General features: G+C 39.9%; 1 protein-coding gene across 5 annotated transcripts in view; it reads right to left on the bottom strand.

The window, feature by feature from the left end:
* Positions 1 to 12,497, bottom strand: part of LOC133537032 (SH2 domain-containing adapter protein F-like) — a 225,905-nt gene that overhangs the window by 61,453 nt on the left and 151,955 nt on the right. For 2 of the 5 annotated variants that reach the window (XM_061877853.1, XM_061877878.1), the window contains exons 3-4: positions 10,610 to 10,828; positions 7,909 to 8,007 (exon numbers count right to left, since the gene is read on the bottom strand). In XM_061877853.1, the coding sequence (XP_061733837.1) occupies positions 7,909 to 8,007; positions 10,610 to 10,828 (318 nt within the window). Of the gene's footprint in view, positions 1 to 6,240; positions 6,307 to 7,908; positions 8,008 to 10,609; positions 10,829 to 12,497 lie in introns of all 5 variants that reach the window. The other 3 variants (XM_061877871.1, XM_061877888.1, XM_061877861.1) reach the window with 2 other exon arrangements.

The following is a 12,497-nucleotide window of genomic DNA, read 5'->3' as shown; positions in this document are numbered from 1 at the left end:
TGCTGGCTTCATCTGACCAGGATCTTCAGCTCTCACTGGATCGGTTCACAGGTGAGTGTGAAGCGACTGGAATGGAAATCAGCCCTTATGATTCTTGCCTGCAAAATGGTGGAGTGCCATCTCCGGGTTGAGGAGGATATCCTGCCACAAGTGGAGGAGTTCAAGTACCTCGGGGTGTGGTTCACGAATGAGGGAAGAGTTCATCATGAGATCGACATGTCTCGGTGCAGCGTCTGCAGCGATGCAAACCCTGTATCGGTCCATCGTGGTGAAGAAGGTGTTAAGTTGAGAGGCAAAGCTCTTAATTTACTGGTCGATCTACATCCCTATTCTCACCTATGGTCATGAGCTTTGGGTTATGACCAAAAGGACAAGATCACCGGTACAAGCTACCGAAATGAGTTTCCTCCGTTGGGTGGCAGGGCTCTCACTTTCATTCGGGAGGAGTTCAGAATAAACCTGCTGCTCCTCCACTTTGAGAGGAGCCAGATGAGGTCGTTCGGGCATCTGGTCAGAATTCCCCCCCAAAGGCCGACCTGAGGAGGTGTATAGTGCTCGTCTGACCGGGAGGAAGACCCAGAAAACAGTAGAAAGACTACGTCTCAAAGCTGGTCTGGAAACGTTTTGGGATCCCCTGGGCAAAGCTGGACAAAGTAGCTTGGGAGAGGGAAGCCTGGGCTAAGCGGAAGAAGATGGATGGATGGATGGATGGGTTATTGAAAAAAAAAAAAAAAAAAGCCTCAAAACATTGTAACTTTTGCTTCAACTTAATGAAAAACCTGCCACAATTTCAGGCCTGAAAAGTCACAAAAAAAGCAACATCTTGGAGGCACTGATTGACATTGCAACTGAGGATTGGTAGGATTTTCTGTGACGTGTCACAAGTGTTTTCAAACTTTTGACCGGTACTAAAACTAAAACAAATTTACGTGAACCTTTGGTGCATGGACCAAAAAAGACACTATTACATTTTCACGAGGACCCCATCCATCAGTACTCTGGGTGCACTTCCAAGAACTCTGCCCCCAAATTATAATATCATTCTCCATGAAACAGGAAGTAGCCCTCTACTGCATTGCATTTTAGTTACTGTACGTATATGTGATCATACCAACATTGCCAAAACAATTCATCTAGTTCTGAGGGCATTCAACTGGACTGTTTGGCTTCACGATCATAGACTTAGATTGGTCACATTTAGCCTACACATTTAATGACTTTTGCAAAGTGCTAGACAAACACATGCAGTGAAACAGAGCATAGTGAACCACAAAGAAGTGTCCGCCTACTAGGAAGTGAATCACTATGTACATCCTAATACTGGACATCAGATCTTTGCCAATGCACAGGAATTACAGCAGCTGAGCCAGTCCTTGATGTGTATGAAGAAAGTCTCCTTGATGTGCGATCTGAAAATGTTCAACGCCGGATATGACAACTTACACTTGTTTGTGTCCTCCAAAGAGGATCAAAGATAAATTGAAGTACTTTTAAACAGCAGCTTTCTTCCTTAAATGACAACGAATGGAAAGGAAGCTATTATAATAATAAAGACGAAGAGAGTGACTTTAACAAGGGGCTTTAAATGTGGATGTGTCAGTAAATAAACCTCTGAGAGTGTGGCTTGACAGCAACATAATGAGAGGAGATGAGATGAGAGACAGCGTGACTGAGATAATAGCAGCTCTTATCCAAGCGCACATAGTCACACACGACTATTAATGTAGTAAATATGATATGTACGCAATACGCACAGACCTCTGTGTAATTGCTGCACCAGTGGTTACTTTTTGGCAGATTTCCAACCGATTCAAAGGACGTTTTCATTCCTTTTCCATCTTTCAGAGAGGAGGCAGGACTAGCAGTATTATTCTCCACGCCTGCTTAAAACACCAACGCTCCCCTGGAGCCCTTTTGTTATGCCCCAACTTCCCAAAAATGATATCCATGCAGATTGCAAGCACGTAACTGCTTACAGATAAAACACAAACTCACACACAAGTCCTTATGAAACATTGTGGAGAAGTTGATGTTGTGCTGTGTTGTATTGCAAATGATTATCACGTGTGTGAGCTTGTAGGGTGTGCAATGGTGGAGCAGTGTGTTTGTTGTGTATTATTGTATGTTTTATTCTGTATCTGTACTGGGACCCCCTCGAACACGAGAGGCTGCATCTCAAGGGAATGAATTGAATTCAAATTGGTGGTGATGATTGAAGGTAGTCATGAGGGGACTTAAAGGCCTACTGAAATGAGATGTTCTTATTTGAACGAGGATAGCAGGTCCATTCTATGTGTCACACTTGATCATTTCACAATATTGCCATATTTTTGCTGAAAGGATTTAGTAGAGAACATCGACGATAAAGTTCGCAACTCTCGGTCGCTAATAAAAAAAGCCTTGTCTTTACCGGAAGTAGCAGACGATGTGCGCGGTTGTAGGGCTCCTCACATCCTCACATTGTTTACAATTATAGCCAGCAGCAGCGAGAGCTATTCTGACCGAGAAAGCGACAATTTCCCCATTAATTTGAGCGAGGATGAAAGACTTGTGGATGAGGAAATTTAGAGTGAAGGACTAGAAAAAAATAAATAAATAAAAAATAAAATAAAGGCGATTGCAGTGGGAGCTATTCAGATGTTATTAGACACATTTACTAGAATAATTCTAGAAAATCCCTTATCCACCTATTATTTTAGTGAGATTATACAGTACCTGAAAGTCGGAGTGGTGTGGCCACGGGTGTGTTGACCCAGTGTCTCTGAGGGAAGTCACACGCTACAGCAGAACGAAGCTCAGCTGGTGTCTCCGGTAAGAGCTGACTTATAACCACAATTTTCTCACCGAAAACTGCTGGTTGACATTTGGTCGGGATCCATGTTCGCTTGACCGCTCTGATCCATAGTAAAGCTTCACATTCGGGAATTTTAAACAAAGAATTACCGTGTGTTTGTGTGGCTAAAGGCTAAAAGCTTCCCACCTCCATCTTTCTACTTTGACTTCTCCATTATTATTGAACAAATTGCAAAATATTCATCAACACAGATGTCCAGAATACTGTGTAATTATGCGATTAAAGCAGACTACTTATAGCTTGGATCGGGCTGGAAAATAATGTCCGCTACAACCCGAGACGTCAAACGCATGCGTTATCATACCACGACATTTTCAACACAACACTTCGCGGGAAATTTAAAATTGCAATTTAGTAAACTAAAAAGGCCGTATTGGCATGTGTTGCAATGTTAATATTTCATCATTGATATATAAACTATCAGACTGTGTGGTCGGTAGTAGTGGGTTTCATAGGCTTGTAATAACCCACAATGTAAATTATTCAAATATGTCCCTTCATATAGTGGATCATTTTACAAGGCCATGTGAAAATAATACATTTCACAACAAGATTACTATTGCAAGAACACATCATCTGGAGGGTAAAACTAACATGTCTCACGACAGTCTAAACCCAACTGGCGTTCCCTATTAGTGGGTGAACAATCCAACGCTTGTTGAATTCTGCTTCACTGATCATTTCACTAGGCCCGCCACACCCTTTCACGAACCCTGCCACTTCCTTTCAGGTGGCCCGCCACGTCCACTTACGAGGCCCGCCACGGTATTTTAACCGGCCTGTAAAAGCCTGGAAAAACCCTGCATCAATACAGCACCTAGTATTTATTGATAAATGTATTTTATCTTTTAATTTTGACAGAGAAACATTTAATATTTTGGAGTCAACATGTGCATAGTCATGTACATAGTTTATATACCCCTTCCCCTCCTTTTTCGTATATATAGTTTTTCAAATCACCTGACACGTATATTGTGTAAATCACTATAGACAGCGATTTTAAACTAGACAAGTCAATGGCGTTTTAAAATCGTGTTTTTATCATCTTCGTCTTTTAGTAAAGGTTAAACCGTTTTTATCTTTTAACCTTTTTGAACAAGTCGTGCATGCTTTTATTTCAAGTCGCCTGGACTACTGCAATGCACTTTATGCTGGCATTAGCCAAAAAGCTCTCTCCCGGTTGCAGTTAGTCCAGAACGCGGCAGCACGACTTTTAACAGGGGCCAGGAAACGCCAGCATATAACCCCAATTCTTCAGAGTTTGCACTGGCTCCCTGTTCATTTTAAAATTGATTGATTTGTTCTCTGTGTTTTTTATACACTTTGATTTTTATTTTGCTGTTTTAATTGATTTTACCCTTTAAAATTGTTTTTAATCATATTTATTTTTATATTGTTTTTATATTTATTTATTCTTGTTTTTATTCAGTCATTGGTGGAGCATAATATTGTTTTTTAATATGTTTTTAACATGGCTGTGCAGCACTTTGGAAATGTTCTTGTTTAAATGTGCTATATAAATAAAGTGGATTAATTGATTGGATTGATATGTACATCATATTAACCATTTTTTCAACGTCATTGTTTATGTACATGTTACAGGTTATATATATTTTATTATTGAATGTGATGACTATTTAATGGACCACAATGGAAACAAGCCTTTTGGCTTGTTAAGCCATTCATTTGCCTTTTTAAAGCATTACATGGTTTCAATTCTTTAAGTCTACCATGGGGTCTACCATGAATTGATTAACATGGACCCCGACTTAAACAAGTTGAAAAACGTATTCAGGTTTTACCAATTGTACGGAATATGTACTGAACTGTGCACTCTACTAATAAAAGTATCAATCAATCAATCAATCAATCCATCAAGATGTCAATAAACTTCTCAATCAATCAATCATTACTTACAATGACCTATCTTCTAAACTTTATATTACAAACTTTTTTTGCTGTCAAAAATACATTAAAAAAAAATACTTAAACATGTAGTTGTTACCTTAACTTAGGATTTCAACGCAAGTTATCAATCAATCTGTTAAAATATAAAAATGCATAGGCAAGTGTGTAATTATTTAATTAGGGGGTTATACATTCATATTCAAGTATAATCACTCTTACAAGGTGCCCTCTTAGAGCAGTCATATTTGCAGTGTGGCCCATAACTAAAAGCGAGTTTGAGATCTCTGCTCTAAAGTCAAACTTCATTTTCTTTTTTTGGAAACCAATTTTTACTTTGAAAATAATGACATTGAATTAGTTTGTACCGGAGTCGAACTGTCATCTTCATGAAAACCTTCAACTGCACAGGCGATGATTTAGGTAACATTGTAACGTCATACAAATCTAAATAAGAAGCTCTCCAAGTTAATGCGTTAACGCATGCCATTAATCCCCTTACCTATAAAAGGTGGTGTGGTTCGTTACAAACTCAGGGTTTAGGCCAATGCATACACCAGTGCATTATCAGTACCTTGTTATTTGCAATATGAACACAGAACTGATCAAAATGTGCACTTAATACTTACCTATTAACAAGCTTTGAGCAAATAAATGTTGTGCATTCAGGTAACACGTTATAAAAATGTTTGTGCATGATATTTTGACAATAAAATTGCATTTGTGTCAAAATATCTTAGTCTTTTTTTTTAAAAGTTATTTTAAATCATGCAGCCAAGTAATTAACTGCTATTAATCAAAGTTTAAAAATGTGATTAATTTGATTGAAAATAAAATATTTTCACAGACAATTGTTAAAAAAAAAAAGTTAACCAAAAATCAGTTTATTTGGAACGAGTGCAAAACACTGATGATATGGGTGACATTGCACAATTTGACAGCTACGTTTTTGTGAATTTTAATTGGCTGCTACCATATGTTACGACAAAAAAGAAGTCATATTAGGATTTCCCCCCCCCCATATTTAAAGGCCTACTGAAATGAGATTTTCTTATTTAAACGGGGATAGCAGGTCCGTTCTATGTGTCACACTTGATCATTTCGCGATATTGCCATATTTTTGATGAAATGATTTAGTAGAGAACATCCACGATAAAGTTTGCAACTTTCGGTGCTAAGAGAAAAACCCTGCCTCTACCGGAAGTCGCAGACGATGGGGCTCCTCACATATTCGCATTGTTTTTAATGGGAGCCTCCAACAAAAAGTGCTATTCGGACCGAGAAAACAACAATTTCCCCATTAATTTGAGCAAAAATGAAAGATTTGTGTTTAAGGATATTGACTAGAAAAAAAACAAAAAAAACGTGATTGCATTGGGACAGATTCCGATGTTTTTAGAGACATTTTCTAGGATAATTCTGGGAAATCCCTTATTTATCTTTCTATTGTGTTGCTAGTGTTTTAGTGAGTTAAATAGTACCTGATAGTCGGAAGGGTGTCTCCACGGGTGTCTTGACGCGCAGTGTCTCAGGGGAGTCGATGGCAGCTATGGACGGCACAAGCTCAGCTTTTCTCCGGTAAGAACTGACTTTTTAAACCACAATTTTCTCATCGAAACCTGCTGGTTGACATTCGGTAGGATTCATGTTCGCTTGAACGCGAAAATGGATCCTACATAGGAAAGTTTCACCTACAGGAATTTCAAACAAGGAATCACCGTGTGTTTGGGTGGCTAAAGGCTAAAGCTTCCCAACTCCATCTTTCTACTATGACTTCTCCAATATTAATTGAACAAATTGCAAAAGATTCAGCAACACAGATGTCCAAAAAAGTGTGTAATTATTCCATTAAAGCAGACGACTTTTACCTGTATGTGTGCGCAGTGCTCATACTTCCTAAAAACCCGTGGCGTCTTGCGTACACGTCATCATTACACGACGTTTCTAAGACGAAACTCCCGGGAAATGTAAAATTGTAATTTAGTAAACTAAAAAGGCCGTATTGGCATGTGTTGCAATTTTAATATTTCATCATTGATATATAAACTATCAGACTGCGTGGTGGGTAGTAGTGGGTTTCAGTAGGCCTTTAATACACTTCCTTGTGGTCTACTGCTCTACATAACATGTAATGGGGGTTTTTTGGTCACAATCTTGCATCAATTATGTTTTATAGTCCTCCTCTTCAGGATGCGCTGTTTAGTGGGCAGTCTAATTTACGTGCCTCCACTTCGACTGCGTCTTCTCCCCATCAGCCATGTTTTCATAGTACGCTACATTGCACTAGCAATGGCAACTGCGGCGGATGAATGCCCCACAACTAGAGGATAGCGAAAAAGAAGGATCTTATTGACTGCACCTCGTCAGGTAAAACTTTATATATATGAATAATTTGCTGATGTAATTGATGGGAAAACGTCACAAAGTGGGAAAAATCCAAATGGCTTGTGTATCACAAGTAAGGAAGGTTATTTTATAAATATCTCTATAATGCCTCAGCGGTTTTATTTCAAACTGTCATGACTTATGCAGATCCCAAATACACAACAGCAGGTACCAATAACTAAGAAATGTTGGTTTTGCATAACAGGGCCTCTTTAAGGGGTGTTTGATTTTGGGTGTTCCACTGTAATATGATTTAAATATGTATTTAATAGTTTTTTACCTGAAGAAAGTAACTGGCTGGCTAGAAACCAAATTAAAGCTATTTTATAATTAATTGGAAATTAAATAATCAAGAGGATCTTCTCTGATTTCAAATCCAAAGATTAACTACATTGATGACCATTAATGTTCACAGTGCACGTTCAGCCTTTAGATGTGTAAAAATCCAAATATTACATGGTTCTAATGAGAATGTGTAATATTTCCACAATTGTTCCACCATAGTGCCTCTGTAGCCTCCTGATAATGTCATTCCAGTCATGTAAATGTTCACACAGTGAGCTCATTTTCACTTCAAAAAGAACCTTTGCTCATCCTATTAATGCATGGCATTTACAGGGGGGTTGATAAAAGAGCAAAACATGATGGACAGGTAAGCTAAAATCCCTAAATTCAGCACATTATTTCTGGTTAAAACATTAAAACACATAAAAGACAGCAAAGAGGAATGAAGACCCCAAGAAGCCCAGTTGCATATTTGGTACCTGTGGGGGATTTAGAGTTGCAGTCCTTTCTTCTGTGGGGAAGTGATCCAGTGCCATTTATTGAGCCCTCGTAGCTAATGCAGTCATAACAAAGCAGAGCTGTTCGAGGATACAAACAAAAAGAAAAAAAATATATATAGACGGATGAGGTGATTGAATATCACGATATATGACTTTTAAACAACGTTTAGAACAGCCCTGTGTGATGTTATGGCTGCTTTAGCCACCCTAACCCACAGCAACACACACTGTTGGGAGGAGAAGCAGCAGAGGCTAGGATGGACACCTGTGAACAAACATGGTGGCAGGTGCTCAAGGAAGAAAAAAGGATGCGGTGTTAAAAGCGGCGGCAGCCTCAGAATGGAAGGGGAGTCAAAGTAATCCGTGGATAAAAGTGGAAAAACAAAGTGTTAGTAAAGCGAGAGAGTAAATGGGAAGCAGTTTAAGGGCTCAAATTGGTGGATTTCATACTAAAATGTACTGTCAGTAGCCCCGGTTTCACTATGTAGTCCAGTCTAGTTCAGCTTGTAATGGTACGTACAGTTTGTAAATTGGTGTGATCATTTAAAGAGTGCACTACCGTCTATTAGGGGTGTAACAGTACGTGTATTTGTATTAAACCGTTTCGGTACGGGGGTTTTGGTTCGGTTCGGAGGTGTACCGAACGAGTTTCCACACGGACATATTATGTAGCGCACCGCATGTTGTGTAAACAATGCAAAGCGAGGCACAACACACGGCAGGCTAGCAGCAACAGGGCTAGGACAACATGCAAAAGCGAGAGCTAGAAGACCCTCCTGCCTCATTAACATCTTCCGTTTGGGAACACTTTGGCTGCGCGGTGCAATACAACAATGGAGGATGGAGGTTTGCCGACATTGTTCAGCAGCAGTAGGGTACGCTTCTGCCAACACGTAAAACATGCTAACTCCTTTGAAGCGTCACCACCGCATCCATCCATTTTCTACCGCTTGTCTCGTTCGAGGTCGCAGGGGGTTGATGTATTGCATTAAAAACTAGATTTTGACCAACTTCTATGGTGGAAGAACAATAAGCCCATACATCCTCTTACTGCCAAGTTAGCCAGGCTGAGGGGTGGAGGTGGGTTTGATGAATGTGGACCCCGACTTAAACAAGTTGAAAAACTTATTGGGGTGTTTGCATTCAGTGGTCAATTGTACGGAATATGTACTGTACTATCTACTAATAAAATTATCAATCAATCAATAAAAAAAAGCACTTTATATGTAGAAAGTTTTTGTTAAGAAACCATTCTGAGCCTTATCTTATTTATTGTTTATTTTTTATATGTTGACTAAATTAACCTTGGCAATGGACCCTGTGTGTATATGTATGTTAAGCCATTGTTTACAAATTTGGTAAATAAATAACCAAAAAATATGTATTTTATTGTTTTCTTACTGTACCGAAAATGAACCGAACCGTGACCTGTAAACCGAGGTACGTACCGAATCTAAATTTTTGTGTACCGCTACACCCCTATCGTCTATGAACAGTCGGAGTATAGTTACAGATTGAACTATTTGCTATTACAATAGTTGGCTGTTTTAAGATGAAAAACATTAATTGGGCTACAGCATAAGAAACAATAAGCCCTGTTTACACTGCACACCAAATCTGATTTTTTGTCCCCAAGTGACACAGACCGGATATGTTTTGCCAGTCCAAAAGTGTTTCAAACGGATGTTTTTGCATCAGATCAAGAGGTAGTCTGAATCCAATTAGAATCTGATCTTTACAAATGTGACTCCAGTCGCAACGGAAATGCGACCAGATTGCGACATTTACGTCATGGTTTTCCGTCATCTGCCTACTTCCTTTACACAACAGCCACGGCACAAACCCACTAACAGGCTGGTCTGTCGTGGATGTTTTCTCGTGGAGTAGAAAGTTCCTCATTTGTTGAAATGAGCCGCTTTGTCGAAAAAAAGCCACCAGGGCTGTCTATCAATTTACGCTGTTGCCAAATAAAAATATTATACCTTAAGTTTTGAAATGCAGATTTAAATATAAAATGAAATACATAATAAAATAAATACATACTTGTAGCACAAGTGACAAGTCAATTCTTGATCTACAAGAGGTAGCTAATTTCGATATATCAACTTATGGTCAATTTCCTTTATTTTCACTTAATCGAAAAGAGCATGCAAGTGACATTGGGACCACATTGGGACCTGTGTACGTTTATATACTGGAGTCTGAAAAAAAAAAAAATTTACTTGCAGTGTAAACAGTCGGCTAGAAAAAAATCAGATTTCCAAAAAAATCAGATTTGGGCCACGTTTGCCTGCAGTGTAAACATAGTCAAATTCTACTACACAATACAAAACTGGCATATAAAACAGGAGTTCAGAACATCCAGAAAATTGGGTCTCTAAGGAAAATAAAGTAAGGTTATCCTGGCTAGCACTAACTTGATGTGAGGATTGTCTTTCAACCAATCATAACACAGCATCCATGCTGCTAGCTAACAACGTTCAATTAGAAAATACAAACATTGGAGTAAAGAACAGGACCGTACTGATCCGTGGTAGCCGGGCCCGTGAGTGATTTAGGAAAGTTGATTTATTAGTCAAAGTTAAGAAATCAATCTTGTTTAACAGCCTTTTCCCAATCTTGTTCTTTGCAGAACTTTGACAAGCTCCTAGAAAAGGTACACTTTCATCATTGTTCGTACCTGCAAAAGCTTTGGAAATCCTCTCTTTCTTCCACTCCCAGGGCTGGTCGTACTCCTCGGGGGGTCGCTCGTCGTCCTGCGGCAGTCGGCTTTCTCGGGGGCAACGAGAGCGCTCGGGGTCAGAGTCTCCACCGTTCTCGGCGGGCTCGTACGGTGTGTCGTAGAGGGGCAGCTGCTTGGAGGCGCCGTCCTTGGGACCTCGGCTGTTGGATCGGATTTCTGAAAAGGAGTAGAAAAAAGCGGCCGTCAATGTTATTGCTCGGAAACTGCTCTTGTTTGGTTAAGTTCTGTGGGGTCACGTCTGGCAACAAACAGAAGCCCCGAAAAATCATCCGTTTTGGTTATAAAAAGAACATGTGTTGCACATGTAATCATTTCCAACAGCTGGATATGTTTTAGTCCAAGTAGCCAGGACTTCTTCGTCTTTGATCACTTACTCTAATTCCACTCGGGGGATACCCGGATGTTCTTAGAACAGCTGGGAGACATCCTGAATACATGTGGAGGAAGAATGACTCTTGTTTGACTAAACTACTCAAAATGGAAGAAGATCCTTTGAAATCATTGCCTCAGACTCATAGCTGAAACCCCGGTATTTATTCAGCATTGCCTTTTACAAATAATCCAGCGAATTCCAAAATTCCTACAACTGTAAAGTTTTCAAACAATGACACAAATCAAGCCATCAGATAACCAGATGGCATCCGGGCCATCATCTGGTGTTACATATATCCGTCCTTTTCTACCGCTTATTCTCTTTTGGGGTCACGGGGGGCGCTGGTGCCTATCTCAGCTACAATTGGGCGGAAGGCGGCATACACCCTGGACAAGTCGCCACAACAACAATTGCTTTTAACACTAAAGAACACCGCTGCTCCTGGTTTGCAAAATTCATTTGACATAGACATCTTCCCGTGTCTGTTAGAGCTCCAGAACTATCTCACCCCAATTATCTTGTTTATTAAACAGCAACACAGGAAAAAATGTAGACAAATGTTGACTTTCATTCAAAATAAGTTGGGTTTTAGGCAGAGCTTCTCCTCTGAAGGACTTACCAAACTCTATACTGTAAAAGTGAGTAGATCTCAATGATCTGTGTCTAGATCAGGGATATTCAATTAAATTGTTTTTTTCTTTCTCTCTTTTTTCCTCTTCTTTGAGCCAATTCTGTCAGGCCACATCCCCAGAAGTGCAACCGAGATCACCGTGGGTACACCGCTCTCATGTGCGTGCTTTTAGAGCAGACTTGCAGAGTTTTAACTAACTTGTTAAACGATTTATCAAAATACAAAACAAAGCTTTTTCTTTAATCTAATTATTTGATTCAATCAATGAATCATTGCAGCCCTACTCCTCATACTGTGCAGGGTAACTGCAGAGGCTGGAACCTATGCCAGATGGCTTCGACTACAGCCTGCATTATTCTCCTGCAACCAATTTAAAATGCCATGATCTTGCCTTAACATTTTTTTTCCTATGTTGATATCCATGTTACATCTCACCTCAATGCCACCTGACCGAAACTAGCATGCACTCTTATCCTTTCATCCCCCGTGAAGAGATACTCCTAATGAATGTGCCCTTGAGAAACTGCCCTCTCCGCCTCCTCATTGCCTCTCTCTGCTCATTTGAAGCTGTTAGCGGCCTATCCTATTCTTCATGAACCCGTTAGCGGCCAACATGGATGTGAAGAGAATGAAAATTTATGCCACACCGCTGCATAATTGCCTTCCAGCCCAGGGGAGCTCTTGCAGAAAAATGAGCAATGCATTTGAGGAGCCTAATGGCGCTAGCTAGCAGTATGTGCCGTGGTGGCGGCGGAGTGAGGTGAAGCTGCCGGGTTGCATGTATCCACGTAATCCCACATTAGGCACGCTCACACTCTTTG

Source organism: Nerophis ophidion, linkage group LG02 (genome assembly GCF_033978795.1).
Source record: "Nerophis ophidion isolate RoL-2023_Sa linkage group LG02, RoL_Noph_v1.0, whole genome shotgun sequence".
Lineage (NCBI taxonomy): Eukaryota > Metazoa > Chordata > Actinopteri > Syngnathiformes > Syngnathidae > Nerophis > Nerophis ophidion.
The sequence above is the reverse complement of the archived record's forward strand: the minus strand, read 5'-3'. Positions and strand labels throughout refer to the sequence as shown.